General features: G+C 47.3%; 1 protein-coding gene across 1 annotated transcript; it reads left to right on the top strand.

Annotated features, from left to right (window-relative positions):
- The first annotated feature begins 4707 nt into the window (after positions 1-4707).
- On the top strand, positions 4708-15146 carry LOC114691117 (leptin). Its single transcript, XM_028866260.2, has 3 exons — positions 4708-4782; positions 13225-13393; positions 14523-15146. The coding sequence occupies exons 2-3, from the start codon at positions 13250-13252 to the stop codon at positions 14880-14882; spliced, it is 504 nt and encodes a 167-aa protein (XP_028722093.1). The 5' UTR covers positions 4708-4782; positions 13225-13249; the 3' UTR covers positions 14883-15146.
- Positions 15147-21039: the final 5893 nt, after the last annotated feature.

Here is a 21039-nt window from a genome sequence, read left to right as displayed (position 1 = left end):
AGATGGAATCTTCTGACACCTGGCTGACCTCCTGGAAGACGACACTCTGGTCCTCTCACGCTCACCTCTCAAGGCTGGGATTGCAGGTGTGACCCACCATGCTCAGCTAACTCACTTTTGAAATAAAATAATGTTTAAAAATCAACCAAATGCAAAACACAGTCATTGAGAAGGTAGTCCACATCTTCCCAGTGTGGTCTCGAGTGTTGCTGAGTTCAGGCAGGATCCCTGGGTACCAGTTGCCCTGGTGACCCCCAGGAAGGTGATGCTGACGCCCCCCCCCCCAGGCTGTCTAGCCCTACACATGATCTAGGCTTCTAGAACAAAATCACAAAGATGCTGAGGACGAGGAAAAACTTGATCATATGTGAATGCTATAGCCTATAGACAAAAAATAAAGTTAGCTCATTCCCATAGCATAAAAGGATTTCTCTTTAAAAAGTAGCTCCAGGGCTGAAGCTGGGGCTCAGGGGTAGTGCACTCACTAAGCATGTTCGAGGCCCTGGGTCAGATCCCTAGTTCACTCCTGAGGGAGGTGGGGTGTCCATTGTGGACATTTTCTTTTTCATTAGCATACACTAATTGTACAGAGTAATGTGTTTCCTGTAGCACATTCAAACATGCACATATTTTGATCATAGTCACATACGCCCTACTGTCCTCTCCTTTCTCCTTCTCAAATAGTCATCATAGATATTTTTTAAAATCAGAAAAGCATGGAAAACAGGCCAAAGGTCAAAATCCTTCCTAACCCTGCTCCTAGCAATACATTAGAGCTCAGTGTGGATGTGTGGATCTGCTCATGTGTGATCAGGAAACACATGACATTTTGTAAATTGTTTGAGACAAGGTCATACTATGCTGCCCAGCTGACCTGGAACTTACTATATAGACTGTGCTGGCCTTGAGCACACAGAGATCCACCTGCCTCTACTTCCTCACCCCCGAGGGCATCACGATTTATCCATTTTGTAATCTTATCCATTGTCATTTAAAAATACGACGTACTGCCTCATGAAATATTACTTTACAATGTAACTTTAAGTGCCTGGATAGTGCACTATCTGCTGGTCAATAATCTTACTAGTTCCCTAAACTGAACGTTCAGCCTGTTTTCCTCTTCTCGATGTCAACACATTTCTAACCCGCTGCTAATGCTGGCGTTAGCATTTTCTAACTTCCACACATACATATCTTAATTTGCTCTTTCCCACCCTTATTTCTCTAGGGAGTGTACTTCAGTGGTAGAGTACAACTTAGCACCAAGGTATTAATACGTATTAAGAAGAAAACAACCAGGTTCAAAGGAAGCAATTATAAAAGACAATTCTGAGACATTTGGAGGAAATAGGATATCTTAGTTAAAGTCATGGTGTCTTCAACTTGCTTTAAAATAATTTTAAAAAAACTGAAGCTAAAATATGGAAAATAGTAATTATTACATTTAGGTAATAAGTATAATTCATTGTATTATTTCTTATTTTTCACTATTTTAGTAATTTTCATTTTAAAATATGTGCTAAACCCAGCAGACATAGATTATTAAATGAAAATCGTAGTGCCAGGCTTGGGATAACTCCCTACAACTTATTGGTCAGGGGGGTCCCAGAGCTCTCCCAAACAGCATTGCTCTTGGCTGCCCATCAGAACTTGATAGAAAGACCCCATTGCTGAAAACACAACGTATTTTGGTTGTAGGACATAGAAAAGTCAAGCTGGAACTAACCTGAAAACTTCCTCCTTGCTGGCCAGTTTACATAGTGCTTAGAACACTGGTTCTCAACCTTTCTCATGCTGTGGCTCTTTAATACAGTTCCTCATGTTGTGGTGACCCCAAACCAGAAAGTTATTTTCATTGCTACTTATAACTCTAATTTTGCTACTGTTATGAATTGTAATGTAAATATCTGCTTTACGATTATCCTAGGCAACCCCTGTGAAAGGATCATTCGACCCTCAAGGGGATCACAACCCACAAGTTGAGAACAGCTGTGCTCGAAGATGCTGTGCAGGTTGCTAAGAAAGAAAAACCATCAATGTTTCCCTCTGGTGAGCCCTGCATGCCACAACACTCCCTTGCCAGGTAAGATGTGACCACTGGTGTAAAAGTGGGACAGAGGTTACGCGGTAACTAATCACTTTTGGGTTGGATTTAAGGTCTACGTCACAGAATGGAATTGATGCCTGATGATCTGGTCCAAAGCCCACAGCTAGAGAGGTTGTAGGCCTTAGGGGGAAACCTACTTCTCTTGTCTCGCTAAATTGACATGTTGTCAACTGCCTTCTGAATACTCATGTTTATGCCCATAGATTAATGCTGCCCTCCACCTTAGCCAGGGGATCCTCTCTCTGAAGGGGTCCGCAGTTAATTCAGAGACTCCTAACTGGTTAAAGTGCTGAGAATGTCGTGCTGAGCCCCCAGGGAATATTACAGAAGAGGCGGGTGGGGAGAATGTAAGAGTTGGAGCATGAGGAAGAAGAGCAGCATGAGGAAGAAGAGCAGCATGAGGAAGAGCAGCATGAAATGTCATCTTCTGGACATGGTAAGGCCATTGCACTCATGAACTTACTGCTGCCATGGTCACCTGCACAAACCTATACAAGATCAAGCCAACAAGATCAGTCAACATTCCAACACGCAGCACTTGGGCATGAGAGGAGACGGGATGAGACGTTGGGAGTGTCTTGGAGATCCAGGGGAGTTGGGATGCATACGAGCAATATGCATTCTTTACATATATGGAATTGTCAAAGATAAATAAAAGATATTCTAGATATCTCTAGATACACTAAATTCTTACCTTGTATACGCCAATCACCTCACAGAATGGGTTGCCTTTGGGGAGCATGCTTCCACTAGGAAGTCTCAAATGCAATATGATGGTTGCCCCCAGGACCCATCTTGAATCTGTTTTTCATGGTTCCTCTTACATCATCACCACACATATATTTTCCCAAGTATAATATATATACATATATATGTATATATACACATACATACACACACACATATCACACACACACACACACACACACACACACACACACACACATATATATATATATATATATATATATATATATATATATATATATATATATATATATACACACCTTCCCAGTGCCTCAAACCTAGAAGAATGTTATACAGAAGTGTACTAACCTGGCAGCTGTGTGATCCATGGCGACCTGAGATTCACCTCAGCAAATCATTCCTGGGTACCCACATGTTGTTGGCACTGTGAAGGTACCAGGACTTCAAGAGTAAATGGCAGAGGCTCCTGTTCTCTGTCCACAATCAAGGAAGCCTCCCCGATGACGAAGAGCAGGGTCTATGAAGAACAGGGAGACGGACCAACAGCCAGGCATCCCCATAGAGAGGCTGGCAGGACTGGGGGCCAGGAGGATCCAGCGCAGGCGTGTGTGTGTGTGTGTGTGTGTGTGTGTGTGTGTGTGTGTGTTTTGTAGTTTGCAGGTTAGCAAACAATTCCTGTTTTGTAGGCCAGGATAGGAATGAAGGCTACCCTGCAGGGACTAACACAAGAGAAAAAAACAAGGCAACATTTTTTTTGTTGACAAAATCCAGATCTTTACTTGTAGACACCAAAATTTAACTTTTTTTTCTTTTTTTTTTTTTTGATGTTGTTGTTGTTGTTGTTTTGGTGCCTGCCCTGGATCTGGCTCTGTAGACCAGGTTAGCCTCAAACTCACAGAGATCCGCCTGCCTCTGCCTCCCCAGTGCTGGGATTAAAGGTGTGCACCACCACCGCCCAGCATTAAATTTCTGCATCAGAACTATTGTTTTTGTTTGTTTCCCAGCCATTTAATTGTGTAAAAACTATTCCTATTTCATGGGTGATACCAAACCGGGGAAGGCAAGATTTGGGGTAGTCTGTGTCTCCTACTCAACATGACTCTCTGGTTGTTTCTGAGGGTGTTGGTTCGTTTTCAAAGCTGTTCTCAATTGAGGTGACCTGAATGGGCCTGATCCAATTGTTCACACCAGCCAGGGTCCTTGGCCACCTCTAATCCTTATCAGCGGAGGATAAGACACCAGGCTGAACACCCTCGCCCCCACCCCTGTACCTGTTTCCTCCCCCTGGGAAACCAAGGATACTCCTGCCCTAATGAAGAAAATACTGTTTGATCCCGGTAGGCTCGAGTCACCCGCCCCGGGGTAACTGGTCCAGAGCGTTCCTAAATGCTGAAGTGCTTGGAACCTTCGAAGCAGGTGCATTCTGTGCCGTAAAGGCAGACACCTCATACCTAGGGATCGGGTGCCTTTCTGGTGCCAAAGGAAGACAACCGTCCTGACTGGGACCCAGTTCCCCCTTTGAGCAGCCAGGATGGGTATGTAGAGTCGTCGGAAGAGGCAGCCGGCCTTGCTCACTGGTCGCCGTGTGCCCAAGCCGGCCTCCTGTAGCCACCCTCCCGGCTGCTCCCCGCGCTGCTGGAAGCGCTGTCTCAAGGGACCGATTCTTAAGCCACTGCTGCGCAGGAGCCGCTGGCGCGACCTCGAGGATTGCTGGCTCCTACCAAGCGCCCTCAAGCTCGCACTCGAGGGCGCGGCTGAAGTCCTCCCTCGAGGCGCCCACAGCCCGGGCTCGTGCAAGGAGCACTAGGCCGCTGCCACCACCGTCGCTGCCCCGCGGGGCGGGGCGGGAGTTGGCGCTCGCTGGGACCGGGGTTGGTCCCGTAGTTGCGCAAGTGGCACTGAGGCAGCTATAAGAGGGGCAGGCAGGCATGGAGCCCCGGAGGAATCCCCGCGCCAGCAGCTGCAAGGTAAGGCCCTGGGCACGCTTTCTCCTTCTCCGTCAGTCCATCTTGGCGCACCATAGCACCCCACCTAACTCTGGAAACCAGAGAAACTAAGGCAGGAAGGAGGTAGTGTGAACAGCTTGGTGCTAAACTAAGTAGCTTTGCAGTGAGGTTCTAAACAGAGGGAAGCCGGCTGGGAGCTGAAGCGTGTTGAATTCCGGGTTAGGCCAGCCTGTGCCCACAGGGCACCAACCTGTTCTTGCAGAGCCAGCCAGGACTCCAGGGGTGTGTTTGGTCTGCAGACCTGAGATGACTGCGGAACTGAGATGAACAGATCCCACACCTGTCAGATGGAAAGTGCGAGGCTGGACGGGCAGGGATGCAGCCTTTCCGGGTTCCTGGGGGCTAGATATAGCCTTGCTTTGCCGAAAAATTTATTTTCCAGTGAGGGTTTGACTGGGGAGGGGGCCAATCCAGTACTAAAACTACTGTGGAGTAGAGGTGGGTAGAAACACTGTCAGGAAGAACCCATTCCGCCTAGCCCCACCCCCGCAAAAAAAAAAATTGCACCAGAACTCACTTCATCTACCCTCAAAGCCATGCAAATTATCGTTTTCGTGGATTGCCTCTGGGGAACAGAACCCCAGATCATGGGAAAAACCTGTAGCCAGCACGTTTTTTACTGTTAGGCATTTCTACCCAAGATGGCCAAATGCACATTGCCAGTCTGAAGCTCCAGCATGCCCTCCCCCTTCAGCTGTCTTTCTCTCTGGGGTTCCTTTAGACTGGATTGTGGGTGTGAGGCCCATACACTCCTCTCTGTCTTACTGGGAAAGTGGTGTTTTAAGTATGGTCAGATACCATACTGCCTGGTGTGGAGAGCTGCTTGAGACAGGACAAAGTAGTTAAGTCATTTCGGTTGGAAGCATGGTTGTCAGGAGAGGTAGACAGAGGGCAGGGACTTGGTGGCACCATCCGGGAGCACAGGCTCTTTGGGTGCCCTTTGCAAGGTGGGAATGAGAGTCATATTTTTTTGTAGAGTTCTTGATAGGACTGGGAGAGAGTTTCCAAACCTTTCTCTGATCTGTATGATACATGGAACCAAATTTCAAAGGTGGAATGTCTAACAGCCAGCTCACTCCCCTAGGGATGAAAAGACCACAGTGATCATGTATCTCATTGAGGCATGAAGAGAAGCACACTCCTCCTCCTCAAAAAAAGATTCTTTTCAGTTCTTTCCTTTCTCAAGCACCCAAGGATGCTGGGCTGAGGGGAACAAGTCCACATTGGCTAAAGGAGCATCCTTCTCATATTTGGTACATCTTATACCTGAAATAACAAACTCTTCTCGGTATCTGGGGAAAATACTTTCCTCTCTCTGTTCCAGGAAAAAACTCAAAGAGCGAAGGACAGAGCCAGGGAAGTTGCAATGAATTCTTGTCCATCAGCCCCAGGCAGATGCCGCTCGTGTCTGAGTGACCCATGTGGGGTGTAGAGATGGCCACCTGGGAAGACTCTTTTCAGAGTCTCAGTCATTCCCCTAGAGGCACATGGGAGACAGGGAGCTAGAGCAGGGTCTCCAGGAACACGGAATTCTTCTGGAGTATGCATGAGCATTCTAGCCCATGGACACAGCCTTGAAATTCTTCTCTGTCCACATCCCAGAAATGCAGAGGTTCAGTTCTATGGAAAAACAGGATGTCTTGCCCTCAGATACCCAAGTCTCCTTTGCACTTGTTCCCCATGTGACAACAGACATGCCCTGCTCTACAGCAAACTACATGCTCGCCTCTTTTCTGCTGTCTGTGAGCTCTCTGAATCTACAATCATGTCCCTGCTGACATTTCACCTAAACCATAGACCCAGTCCCCATCTGTGCGCACATGGTGTTTGCTCTCCGGAGTACCAGCTCTGCAGTGGAGCCATAAAGCTGACAGGGGGAGTTCAGCATGGGTCCCCTGACAAAGACCCACAGTGCTGGGATGGGACAGACTCATGGATGGGTCTGGAGTCACTTGGAATGACAGTCCACACTGAGCAGGGCTCAGGGAGCTGAGAGAAATCGGAATTATGTAGAGGCTGGGAACACAGAAGAGATGCAGAGGTGATTCAAAGTGTTGGAGAAAGAGAAAGCTGGACCCTGCAGCTTTTTAAGACAGCGTCACAGGCATTTCTGTGGAGACAGAACTAAAGTCTGACATGGCAACTTGTGCCTATAATCTCGGCACTAGGAAGGCAGAGGCAGGCAGATCAAGAGTTCAAGGCCAGTGTGGACAACACGGTGAGTTCAAGGCCAGTTTGGGCTTTGTGAGACTGCCTCAAAACAAAGAAAGATGACTTTTTTCAGATGGGAGCCACCCTGAAGACAGGTTAACCTGGTCAGCCAATGGAGATCAAGGATGGAGAATAGTTTACTTATTCATTCAACAGAAATTGAATAAACACCTGCTCTGTAGATGCCGAGCCAAGTGCGGGTGTCACTAATGGATTGTGGCACCCTCTTTCAGTGTGGCAAGAGCTCCAGTTCCCCTTCCGACAGTGCTCCGGGGAGCCACTGAAAACTGATCAGAGTTGACACAGGAGTTGAAATCTATTTGCTTTCCCTGATGGGAATGAAAAGAATATAAGCCCCTCACCCACACTGTGCCTACCAGCTAAGAATGTCAGCATGATTTCTCAAGCAAGGCCTTTGGTTGCGGAGAAGAGAAAATTGCTCCTGCTAGCTTAGTGAATTTCAAATTGCATACTGTGGCCAACATTTGAAGAATGAACTGAAATCCCCAAGAGTGTATCACCTGCAGCAAGGGCAAATCTCTGAAAACATTTTTTTTTAACATTTTGCGTGTGTGTGTGTGTGTGTGTGTGTGTGTGTGTGTGTGTGTGTGTACAAGAGTGCACATGTACAGACATCAAAAGACAACTTGCAGGAATTAACTGATTCCTTCTACCATACAGGTCATTGTGAGAATTGATCTCATATCATTAGGCTTGGTAGAAAGTGGCTTTACCCTCTGAGACATCTCACCAGCCCTTGTTTTTTGTTGTGTGTGTGTGTGTGTGTGTGTGTGTGTGCGCGCAAGGGAGGGAGTAGATGCACATATGCCACAGAGAGCATGTGAAGGGTCCAGCATTTAGTTCCCAGTGATAGAATTCAGGTCATCAGGCTTGGTAATACCTGCCTTTTATCCACTGAGCCACCTTGCCAGGCCAGGAGAAAAATTTTCTAATACTCTGTATTTCAGTAAGATAGCTATGGACCATAATTAACTGGACAATTCAAAATAGCTAGTATAAAATCAATATTGAGAAGGCAAAGAGATGTCTGAGTGGGTAAAGTGTGTGCTGTATGCTAGTGAACATACACATTAAATATGTGTAAAAATTTTTAAAGGTTTAGTTTAAAGAAATAAATGTAATAAAAATGCTAGTTTTGTTATTTTAAGAGTGGAGACAAACAGACAGACAGGGAGAGATGCCCTCAGAGACTAGAGGCTGTGATCTTCCTGGATCTACAGTCACAGGAAGCTGTGAGCAACTTGACATGAGTGCTGGGAACTGAACTCTGATCCTCTGGGACAGCAAGCAGTATGCTCTCTTAACCACTGAGCCACCTCTCCAGCCCCAATAAAAACATTTTTTAAAGAAGTCATGCTTCCTATCTAACATTCCCTGTACTCGGCTACAGTAGCCATCCTCTCCCCTCCCCCACACCCCTCTGAGGTTCTGAGAATTGTTCTTTTCTCTCTGCTTTGAGATCAGCATAATGTCCTCCAATTCCATTCATATTGCCGTGATGACAGTATTTCATTTATTTTATGGTGAATACTATTTCATTGTGGATATGTACCACATTTTATTTATTCATTCATACCTCAATGGGCACTTAGATTGATTCCATATCTTGGCTATAAACATGGAAGCAAAATATCTTACTTTGACATACTGGCTTCTTCTCTCTGGGTATATGCCTAGGAACAGGATGGCTGGATCATAAGGTAGTTCTATTTTTAGTTTTCAGAGACTCCTCCACACTGTTTCCCATAGGGGCTGTATTCACCAGCAATGTATAAGCATTCCCTTTCTCCACACCCCACACCCAGCATCAGCTGTCATTTGTCCTTGACAAAAGCCATTCTGAGGTGAGATGATATCTCACTGTGGTTTCGATTTGCATTTCCAAGATATTTTCATATGCTCCTTAGCCAAACATTACCTGAATTTAATACATAGTAGCATACCAAAGATTATCGGAAAAAAAGTTCTATAAAAATCTGGTGGCTTAGAGAAGAGGAAAAAGAAGAGAGTGTGTTCTGGGTCTCTTGCTAACCTCTGGTCTGGGGGAGGCTAGACTGAGACCAAGGATGGCAGCCTTGGCCAGCAGATAGATGCCTCTGTCACCCAGTGCTCCCCCAATTGCCATTCCCCCCATTGCTGCATAACTGACCTGGGCTTCTGCAGCCTCCAGTCTGGATCTGAAGAAGCAGCTAGCAGTTGTGTCCATCCCCACCCATCTTGTCCTGAAGGGTTAGCCCTGTCCCCTGGACAGAAGGAAGGGGAGGATGTTCATACCCAAGGCTACCATTATCTTGGGGTAATTAGGACGATCTTGTTTGCAGGGAAGGGCGAGGTGGACGGTGGGAGCATAGAACTGCCCTGTAGGGATGACGTTGAAGAATCACCCAATTGGGGAGGGGGAGTCTATCCAGGACCCAGGTGAGATCAGAAAAGGGAAACAGGTGGGCCAATGGTGCAGCCCACAAGCCTCTTGGACCAGTCTGGAGCCTGTTTTCTGAAGACATGTGTCACTGCCTGGTTCTTTTGCCTTTTCTGTGTGCCCCACTGGGGAGTCACAATGGAGAAGGTGTGGCCTAGATGGCAGGGGAAGGCAGGCAGCCCGCAGAAGAGCTATCAAGTGAGATATCCTGCGTGTAAAACAGAAGTGGGCGGGGAGGTAGCCCTGCAGTGCCCATCCTGTCCTTCTGCACGGTCCCTCTTCTTTCCAGGCTCTGCTGCAACAGTCCCCAGAACTGAGGGACACAGTGTACTGCACCAGCATCTCAGCAATTTCTTTGCCAGATCTTAGACTATAACAACTCTTAAGTATTTAACCCACTTAAGAAACTTCTAGAAAGAAAAGCCTTTGTGGCCTCAGCTCCCTGGAACTACATCCATGGCCCCTTTCCCCTGAGCTCCAACCAACCCCCAATTCTAACTGATCACCAGATAGTGTCCCACTGTCCTTAGAGTTAATTGAGGCATTGGATCTGTTTAAATTGTCCCTTTCGTCGCAATTAATGATGTGTATTCTTACAATAGGGGGGGGCATTTGTGTTCTTTATTTTTATTAGTACTATTTATTTTTGGGGGGTTTTTGTTTTTCTGAGACCAGGTCTTTCTCTGAGCCCAGGCTGGCCAGGGGTTTACAAGAAACTCTCCTGCCTCAGCCTCACAAATGCTAAAGTCACAGGTATGCATTGGCCACCATAAACAATGCCAAGAGCTGCCACATGGCATTTCTGCTTCTATTCAATTGGTCAATTTGGCTGCATGACTGCACCTAATGGTAGAAGCTGGCAAGTATAGCAGTTGTTTTTCATGGCCGCATACTTCCCTTAGGACTTGGGAGTGTCTTCAACTGGGAAAAAAAGAAAAATAAGACACTGGGAGCAACTGACAGTCTCCACAACATGGCTATGTGTATTGATTGATTGATTGATTGATTGATTGTGTGTATGTGTGTGTGTGTGTGTGTGTGTGTGTGTGTGTGTGTGTTGTGCAAGTGTGTTATACGCTGTCTGGGCAATTGGTTCTCACCATGGCTTGGATCTCAGATGTGACCACTTCTCTCTGCAACGCCCCCATGCGTGTCCTAGAAGCCTGGCCTCTCATCTTAGGCATACTTACTCAGCAACAGCATCTCAATTCCATGTTTTCAAAGCACTGCAATTTATTGCCAGAATCCACTGGGGCATATTGTCCATGCCGAGAGAGGGCTTGTAAACCTGTTTGTCCATTCCAATAGTTCGGGGTGGCCATTATGTGAAAATAGCTATGATATGGCCATAGTTAATTTGGTAGTAAATTTTGTAAGGAAGGAGGGTGTCGTCAACACATAAATCTTAGACATGAATGCCACACACTCTTGTGCTGCAGGGGGAAACCCATAAGCACCAGGTACCCTGTTGGGATGCTCGTGGAAGGCAGCGGGCCAAGTGTGTGACTCGGTCAGCTGCAGGTGCTGCTGCCCAGATCGTTTCAAACTCTGCCCAGTAATTACAATAATTTTTAAGTGGCTGGCATTTACTCCCTCAACCCCGAGCCAGACACAAGCCAAGATAGGCAGGGATATCAAAAATTCATCTCATTTTTACCCTTTGGTGGCTCCATTTTACAGGTAGGACCAGATACTTTGGGAAGTTATCTCTCCTGCCCAGAGACACAGAGAAACAAACAACAAAAACAGAGCCTGCAGTTAAAGCCTGGGGCTGAACTATTACACTTGGCTCCTCCATTGGAGTTTCAGGGGGGATATCAGCTAGCAGCCCTGCTGATGTGTGGAGAACACATTCCATGACTTCCAGTGGACACCTGAAACTTGTGTGGGGACTAAGCCACTTATATCCATTTATTCTTCATATGCCTTGGAGCACAGACCCATAGAACTCAAATTCCGCTCTCCTTGAATGTGTGTGCCTCCTTTAAACACAGTTCTTGCTTTAGGACCATCATTAAATTAAATAAAGGTTAACAGGAACACACAGTGATTCCATGACAATTGATCTGATAACCAAGCCGATACTAAAGTAGCTCACAGGTGAGTAATGTATACAGTGTGGATACCCTGGAAGAGGATGATTCACATCCCGAGAGGGGCAGGATGAAACAGTACAAGACTTCACAATACTACGTAGCATGGCACAATTGAGAATTGATGAATTATTCATTTCTGGAATTTTCCATTTAATATTTTTGGATCACAAATGACCAAAGATAACTAAAACCTTGGAAAGTTATGGATGGGGGTCGGGACTGCTGTATTTCAATCTGTCCTTCACACATCCCAGCCTGCTGTTCATCTTTTTGACTTTGGAAAAGTTGGCTCATCTTTCTGAGGCTCATTTGTTTTCTCTTCTGTAAAACTCAGATTAAAAAGAGCGTACCTTTAAGCAAGCACTATAAATAATAGATAAGCAGTGTGCTCATTTTTGCTGTACTGCCACAAGGTGAGTTATACTAATATTACCACCAACGGATGGCAATGCATCACCTGTTCCCACCAAGACCCAGATGAGGAAGAACGCAAAAAGGAAAAGTCAGTTTTTCTACCGTCTCCACACTCTTCATCCTAATACTTATGAATATCTTTATTATTCAAGCTCATATATACACCCTTAGCATGGATCACTGGCTACTGGCTTGCATACATTTAACTTTATTACCTTTTTGCCTCATGCATCTCAGAAAACCTGTGTTGTTTTTTTTTTTTTTTAAATCAAGCATCTGCATAGTGTTAATTTAAAAACCCAGGGTTCCATGACTGAAATTTCCAGCATTCTAAGTGAACGTGCTGTGTTTGCTCTGCCTCCACACCTTTGCCCTTCTGACGTCTTGGCCACATGTGGCGACCATGTTCTGCCCTCCCAGCCCCTTCTTGGTCTTCATCGCCAGCCATGGCAGTCTCCTCTGGGCTCCTGCGATGTCTCACACTTGTCTTATGAAGCTCCATCTCCCTGCATTGAAACGGCCTACTTGCTTATCTGTCCCTCCTGTTATACTGAGGTGCTGGAGGGTAGGAAGTATTCTCCATTCTTGGTGCACCGTCTAATGGTGAAATGCTGCTTGCATTGAGGTTCCTTCCCCCTGGGAGAGGAAGGAAGTTATAAATCAGTAATGAAGGTGGTAACAGAGAGTAACAGGAAGGGCTGGGCAGCACTGGGTCCCTAATAACAGAGGAGCGAGAGGAGCTCTTCACAACCCCTCCAACTCTCGCATCAGCTAATTTCATCTTCATAAAAGCTCGGAGATAGGTAGATTGTAGGGAGAAAGGTGGAATTTTGAGTGGTTATGTGATACACCTAAAGTCAGGCAGTGATTGAGTGGTTATGTGATACACCTAAAGTCAGGCAGTGAGTAGACAACTATGTTAAACTAGACCTTAAGAGTTGGTTCTCTTTCCCTTGAAGTAGGCAATAAAGCCCCCACCATCATCACCCCATCCGACAAATACCGCCCTATGATCGACAGGACACATTACTGTGGCTTTACTGACCTGTCAAAAATCTTCCCAAGGGGATGCATTTCATTAACCCAGGTTCCGTAACGAATTGTCTTTGACTTTGAAAAGATGGTAGCTAGCTAGGGAGGAAAGCAAATCTTATCTATCCACATCTGACGGCAGGTTGGCAGCAGGGCCGACAGGTGGATTTATACTGGGCTCTTGAAAAGTGTTGCTCCTCCTGTTTGCAGGCCCAAGAAGATCCCAGAAAGGAAAATGTGCTGGAGACCCCTGTGCCGCTTCCTGTGGCTTTGGTCCTATCTGTCCTATGTTCAAGCTGTGCCTATCCAGAAAGTCCAGGATGACACCAAAACCCTCATCAAGACCATTGTCACCAGGATCAATGACATTTCGCACACGGTAGGGAGCCTCTGAGAGACAAAGGAAAAGTGGGGCTGCAATCGGAGTCGGAATGCCAGGCACAACCTGGAGGCTGAGGATTTATAAGCCTAGGGTATTCATTCTCTCTGGTTATGGCTCTCGACCCCTCCAACTGCTGGAATCCAGAGCTGAGTGGTTCCAATTCTAAACCCAGCACCGACTGCTCAACTGTGGTTCTAATTCTAAGCCACTTTAAGGAATTTGACTTTGTCATATTCTCCCGTTAAGAAACCATAGATTCTGTGATAAGGCCACTTGTGTTCATTTTCCCTCTGCCACAGGAAACCCTGCCCTCATGTAAGCTGAGCGTGTAAGGCACACATCAGGGAGAATGTGGTCCCTCCCTGCTCCGAAGCCTACCTCCCTTTCTCCTCAGTCCTTTGTTTCTGTCTCTCTCATTCTTCTTCCTACCTGAATCTACTTCCTTGACTCCTAGTTTCCAGGACCACAGGAAACCTTAAAGGTTATGGTGTCCCAATGACAGGTGGCCAGACTTCCAAGAGTGTCTCCACTTGCCAGTCTACACAGGAGGGTCTTTAGGCTTCTAACCATTTTAGCTACAGCTTTTCCTGCCTGTGGCTCACCCTCCTTTCAAAGTCACAAAGAAGAGCAACCTCCATCATCTTTTAAAAGTAGTCATCAGGGCTGCACATGGGAGGCCCAACTACCCAAATATGGGTAGCAATGAGAGAATGCCACCCAGGAAGGAAGAGCTCTTCCTGGAAACCAGATTCACTAGAGTGGGGGAGGGGCAAGACTTTGACCCTAATGAGGGAGAACCATGTAAGAATAGGACCTGGAGGGAGAGATTTGATAAGGGAGGGAGGCTAGAGTGAGTATAAGGAATAGAGAGCCATGGCTAGTCCCTCACAGATGTCATTTGGAGAAAGGAATTACCCAAGAAGTGGGGGAGGCTCAGAATGATAGAAGTCTGGGAGACCAGCTCAGTGGCTCAGCCGTCAGCTGAGCACAGGAGATAAGGGCCTGGGCCAGGAAGGTGAGGAAGGAAGGAGGCAGCTCAGGCTCACAGATGTGCTGGAGGGCTTTGGAGACTGATTCCCCTCTGTTTGCTGATTGTCTGCTGCTCTTCTTCCTCCTTCCTGTACAGCAGTCGGTATCCGCCAAGCAGAGGGTCACCGGTTTGGACTTCATTCCTGGGCTCCACCCCATCCTGAGTTTGTCTAAGATGGAGCAGACTCTGGCAGTCTACCAACAGATCCTCTCCAGCCTGCCTTCCCGAAATGTGGTGCAAATATCTAACGACCTGGAGAACCTCCGAGACCTTCTCCATCTGCTGGCCTCTTCCAAGAGCTGTTCCCTGCCTCAGACCAGTGACCTGCAGAAGCTAGAGAGCCTGGATGGCGTCCTGGAAGCCTCACTCTACTCCACAGAGGTGGTGGCTCTGAGCAGGCTGCAGGGCTCTCTGCAGGACATTCTGCGACAATTGGACCTTAGCCCCGAATGCTGAGGTTTCAAGGACCACCAATCTCCCAAGGATTGTGTTGAGGGAAGAAACCTTGGCTTCCAGGTGTCTCTGGGAGAGGAGAGCCGTGTGTGCACACCCCTCATCCAGGACTCTGTCCATTTCTCTCGCTCACTCCTCTAGGTCACTCTTCGGAAGGCATGACTCCACAATGCTTGACTAAAGATAGACACACGATTCCACGAGCACTAGGAGGAGGGCCAGTCTGCAGAGCTGATTCTCACCCAGTTCTTCAGCAAGTATAGATAAGAGCCATCCTGTCCCCTTCCTGTTCTACCCGCCTGTCGGTACATGCTTTACTGTGACCCAGGGGATGGGAAGAAGGGGTGGGTAGAGCCTTTGGATTGTCTCAGAGTCTCCGGGGAGCACCATGAAGGCTGCAGCCACACACAGCTGGAAACTCCCAAGCAACGCACGTTGGAAACGCTTATTTATTTATTCTGCATTTTACTTTGGGTGGATTTGAAGCAAAGCATTGGGTTTTTGGTTTTTTTTTTTTTTTTTTTTTTTCAGGCTTTGGGGTCAGTCAGGGCTAGGGAGGCTCCTAGGGTGCTGTTTTCAATCCCATTGACGGTCAGCCTGAGGCAAACCTGTTTTGAGTGACTGGAAGGTTGGGCTCTCCTGAGCAAGAGGCAGCTGAGGTGGCTCTCAAGTCTGTCCTCTGGTGACGGGCTTGGTTTCTATTGTGACTGATTTCATGCAAACCATGCAAACACTTTTGCAGTGGCATTGCCTGGAGCATAGGCTAGGTTATTATCAAAAGAAGATGAATTTTGTCAAGTGCAATATGTGTCTCTGTGCACCTGGGGGTAGGGGATGTGTTAGAGGGAGGGAGAAGGATTCAGAATGTGTTCTTTGAATAACACATATGTGGTGGGCTTTTCTGAAAGGGGGAGGCAACTTCCTCAGCTTCTGCAACCACCTAGTGTGGTTTTGGTGAAAAGGACAGTTTAGAGTGTACCAGGCACCCTTGGAGGGGGCTAAAGCTATAGGCCATTTTATTGGCATATTGCTGAGCTCAGGGAGTGAGGGTACCACAGTTGAGACAGTGATCCCCAAGAAAAGGGTGCCTGGTGTGGCCCTCCAAGTTGTCCAGGGTTGATCCCCACAATGGGTTTCTTAACCTGGCGGCAACCCTGGTAGGTGTTTACTCGTCAATCTGATTGGTTCATCCAAAGTAAAACCATGTTTCCCACCCATTCTGTGGGGAGTTTTGTTCCAGTGGGAATGAGAAATCATTCAGCTGATGGTCCTGAGCCCTGGGCCAGCACTGCTGAGGAAGTGCCAGGGCCCCAGGCCAGGCTGCCAGAAGTGCCCTTCAGGCTGGAGGTCATGTTCAGGAGGATGGACAAAGGGGCTTGGGTTTTTCCACCACCCTGCACCCTAATGTCACCATCACACTGTGGGTGGCAGATCAATGCAAGAAAACTCGATGGAAAGCAATACACTTTAAGACTGAGCACCGCTGCATGCTCAGCCCAGACTGGTGCTGTGGGCTAGAGAAGCTCACCAAAGAAACACGAAAATCAGGGGCTCACGTCCCTGCGGTAAAACCCTAGTCACCGGTGTGCCAAGGTGGATGCTTCACCATGGCAGCACCACACAGCTGAGAGTACAGCGCTGTCTTCGGCGGGTGGGAAGCAGCCTGAGCTGTGACAGTGCCCAGGGTGGCCCCGCTCGCACTCTATAGCATTTGCACACTTTTCAGGGCACATTAGCATCCACCGCTATTGTAGCACACCCGTTGACACAGGAGGACTGGGGTTGGAAACGTAAGGAAACACAGGTTGAGGATCCCTTATCCAAAATGCTTGGAACTAAAAAGTTTTGGATTTCAGTCTTTTCAGGCTTAGGTATCTTTGAGTACATATAATGAAGTATCTTGGGGGTGGGGCCCAAGTATAAACCTGAAATTCATTTCTGTTTCATAATACCGTATGTACACAGCTTGAAGGTAATTTTATACAGTGTTCTTAAATAATGTTATGTGCACAAAATGAGATTTCACGGTGTGGGATTTTCTACTCGTGGCAACATATCATCACTCAGAAACCATTGGGTTCCGAAGCAGTTTGGATCTTGGATTTTCTGTTGAGTTACTTAGACTATACTTAAAACTATAACGGCAAACAGGTGACAGGCCCAGACTAGGGACCAGTTCCTCAGCCCTGAAGGGTGTTCCTCCAGGCAGCTAATGCACTCTGGAGGTGAACTGGATCAGGTTTTGGGGTGCTGGCTAGAAGAGAGGAACTTGAGGTAGGTTTTGGAAGAGGTAAGGGATGTGTTTTCTACTAGGAGGATGTTGTCTTATTGGACGTCGGTATATGGAGAGGTTAATGGATGACCAGGAAGTGAAAGGGAAGTGACGGGGAGGGCGGAACAGGAAGGGACATGCTGCAAGGACTTTATGGGCCTCAAAAGTGGACATTGAAAGAGTCCCAAGTGCCACAGTCTGGAGCAGAGGCCTGTGGTGGCTGGTGTCAAACTGCTCTGGGGTCTATGATATGTCACCTTGGCCACCTCATCCAGCTGAAACGTCCTGAGTCTTTTGCTCAGAAAACCCGGCACTATGGCTCATTCCCAGATTGTGAAACTTCCCATATGCAAAAATGCTTGTTTTTTTTTGTTTGTTTGTTTTTGGTTTTGTTTTTTTATATGATAACAAACTTCTGTTTTATTTTGTGTAAACTTAAATAAATTAATAATGCTTCCCTGCTTTGTTTTCTGTCTCCTTCTGTGGAAGGGCTTCAGGAGAGCTGTTTGTGTGTGACAGAGCAAGCCCTGGCTGGCGTCCAGCCATCACCCGGGTCAGCTCCACCCGGCCTTGGCCACAGCCAGCCGCCAGTTATTCAGGCGAAAGGATTCCCCTAAAGCCCAGGGCTGGTCAAGGAGCACATTCTACACCAGAGGCTGTGCAGTTCTGCAAACCAGCCTCGAGAAGCACCAGGTTATTTTTAAAAATCAAAGTCAGAAGTATCAACAACAAAAGCCCAAGCAAACAATCAAACAAAAACCACCCGAACTAGCAACAGACCAGCCAAGCTCATAGAGCAGAAGAGATGAACCTGGCTCATGGTAGCCACAGAATAGTCATCCCTTCAGCCCACGCAGGACCTGACCTGCTCAACTCCTGTCCAGAGGGACTGGGGACTGGCTATTAAAGCCACATCATTTCCATGGCAACTAAAAAAGACCATTTCCCCAAAAAGGTTACTGGTGTCTCTGGAGAGAAAATGCTAGGAAGGACCACACAAAATCTCAGGTTAAGCAAACTTTCCTCCCTCACCATCGAAATTAGCAACAGGCTTGGTTGCCAGTCTCTGCTGGGGAGCACGGGGGTGTTGCTTACCTACCAGCTGCTACAAAAGAAGACCATGGGCTGGGAGGTGTGAACAACAGACATTTTCATTCCATAATTCTGGGCACTGGATGTCAAAGATAAGATCCAACACGGCCACGTCAAGTGAGGTCTATCTTACAAACTGCGGCTGTTATCTTTTGTTGTTGTGTTCTTTGAGACAGGGTTTCTCTGTGTAGAGCTCTGGCTGTCTTGGACCTGTTACTCTGTTGACCAGGCCGGCCTCGAACTCACAGAGATCCTCCTACCTCCGCCTCCCGAGTGCTGGGATTTAAGGCGTGCGCCACCACCGCCTGGCTGCAGCTGCCATCTTAATGTGGTACCCTCACACAGTAGAAAGAGAGGAGAGGGCCTCTAAGGAAGTCCCTTTTATAACAGTGCTAGTCCCCACTCACAGAGCTCTCATGAATTAATCACTCTCTCAGACCTCACCTTCTAATGCCATCAGCTTGAGGGTTAGGATTTCAATATATGAATTTGGGAAGACACACCATTCAGTCCATGTACTTGTATACAACTTAAGGGAGCGGATGGGATCCCAATCTCCTGAATGAAGACAGACCACAGAGGGTGGCACAGATGTGACTTCGGCCTCTTAAGGTTGCTTGAGAGTTCAGAGATGTGGCTACCAATTTGGAATCCTTTATCTGCTAGTGTCAAAAACCTAAGATAAACCACTCTAATGAAAGAGACACCACATCTCGGCCCACAAAGATAAGAAATCCAGGCCCAAGTCTGTCTCAACATTTCCCCCTGCACTTCTGTCTTTCTCTGGTAGCCTCACTCTCCTCCAGGGAGTAGCAAAGATGGCCTTCAAGATCTCTAGGCTCGTGGGGTCCTTGGTGCTCATCATGGCAGCAGATGGACATCTTTCTCATTCAGTGGTGCCAGTGAACAGTCTAAGGAGGGCTCTTCAGGCAGGCTTGAGTCACATGGTCACCTTGTTACGAAGGACAGGGAAGCCCCATGTGAAGAGCAACTTCTGAGAATGAGTAAGCATAGGTCCCAGGATGTAATTCACAGAAAACCAGATGAATAGATAAAGGAAACAACCCGGTTAAAAAGAAAGACAAAGCAGAAAACATACCTGCCATAGCATTTCAAACTCTTTCGAGTTCCATTATGTGTATGACTTGGCTAGGGAAGTCCTGGATCCAAGCCTGTCACCCCTGGGAGTTTCTACTACAGCCACCTGTCATTTTATACCCCAGGACCCACACATGGTAACTTGGATTCAGCAATTTTAGGCAATTCATCCTAAAGCCATCACCACACACTAACTCTTTTGGAAGAAAAGTCCATTGGAGACTAGTTCTCCATCCTGTGGATCCTGGAGGTGACACCTCAGGAGGGAAAGAGTCTGGAGGACAGAATGACAAAGTTTAGTGGCATTGCTTGAGGGAGTAAAGCTAAGTTAGTGTTCCCAGAAGCCTAGAAAGGTCGGGTATCCCCTGCCAGCCTGGGGTAGGCACAGGGACATGGAGCTGATGTATTGGGTCCTTGGGGACTGTGACAGGTTAAGGCCATCTTGTTTCTGCGCAACCACAAGCCGAAAAGCCCAACTGAGGGGGATTAGGAACACTGTCTGCACTAAAGAGCCTGGCGGTGTTCCGCCCCACGGGATTGCACTGCCCACTCCCAGGAGGAGAGGCTACCCTTTGAATTCTCCTCTCTGATCCTTTTCTACCCATGGGCATTATGGTTGAATGAGAAGTGCCCCACACAATCTTGGGCATTCGAACACTTCATCTCCAGCTGGTGGTACTGCTTGGGGAGATTTATATGGTGCAGCCTTGTTGGAGAAAATATGTTGGTGGAGGTACGATTTGAAAGCATAAATCTTTACCATTTCCAGATGGGGCAGTTCCAGCTGTAAGCCCTCAGCTTTCTCTCCTGATGCTGTGTCCACTGTTGCTGCCATGCCTCCACACTTCCATAGTGAACTCTTATCCCTTTAAGAATACTCTTAAAGAATAAGCCAGAATAAACTCTCTTCCTTAAATTGTCTTTGGTTGTGGTATTTTTTTTTTTAAATTGTAGCAACAGAAAGGTAAGAAACACAGGCATTCTTGAGTCTCCCCCAAGGCCATAGCTCACATCTGCCAAACATGTGGCCGAGACTGCAAACAACACTGGCCACAAAGAACCTCCAGAGTCAGGCCTTTGCCCTCACCACGTCTAGTGAGAAAAGGCCGTATTGATCGAGCAGCACCTTGCATAAGATCCTATCCTGAAAGTTTTTGGGTTTTTCTGAATAGAAGCAAGCAACCACCTTCCAAAAGAAGTTTAGGACAATTCACTTCAAGCTTTTTGTTTGTTTGGCTTGGTTTTATGGTATGGAGTCTCTCTATGTAGCCCTGGTTATCCTAGAACTGGTCTGTAGACCAGGTTGGCCTGGAACTCACAGAGCTCTACCTGCCTCTGCCTCCTGAGTGCTGAGATTCGAGGCGTGCACCCCTACACTCAGCTTGACCCCAGACTTGTTAACATCTGCATCCAAGTCTACTGATGTCCATCTACACAAATCCACCAGGGTTGCCAACATTGTCGTTCTCAGCCCCACGGGGTCCCTTCCCTGGGAAATGGCCCTCTCCAACTAGGGATGGCAGAAGCAGCTGAAAGGACAGAGGAAAGAAGACCTCCGGTGCAGTCCTCGCTTCCCCCATCTCCAGCTCTCACCAGAGATGCTCATGCTTGGGCCAGTTATCATCTGCACAAGAAGACCAGTCCTCAGGTGATGAGATGCCCGGGAAGCCACAAGGTCAGTGGCTGAGTATAGGAAGT

Source organism: Peromyscus leucopus, chromosome 3 (genome assembly GCF_004664715.2).
Source record: "Peromyscus leucopus breed LL Stock chromosome 3, UCI_PerLeu_2.1, whole genome shotgun sequence".
Lineage (NCBI taxonomy): Eukaryota > Metazoa > Chordata > Mammalia > Rodentia > Cricetidae > Peromyscus > Peromyscus leucopus.
The sequence above is the reverse complement of the archived record's forward strand: the minus strand, read 5'-3'. Positions and strand labels throughout refer to the sequence as shown.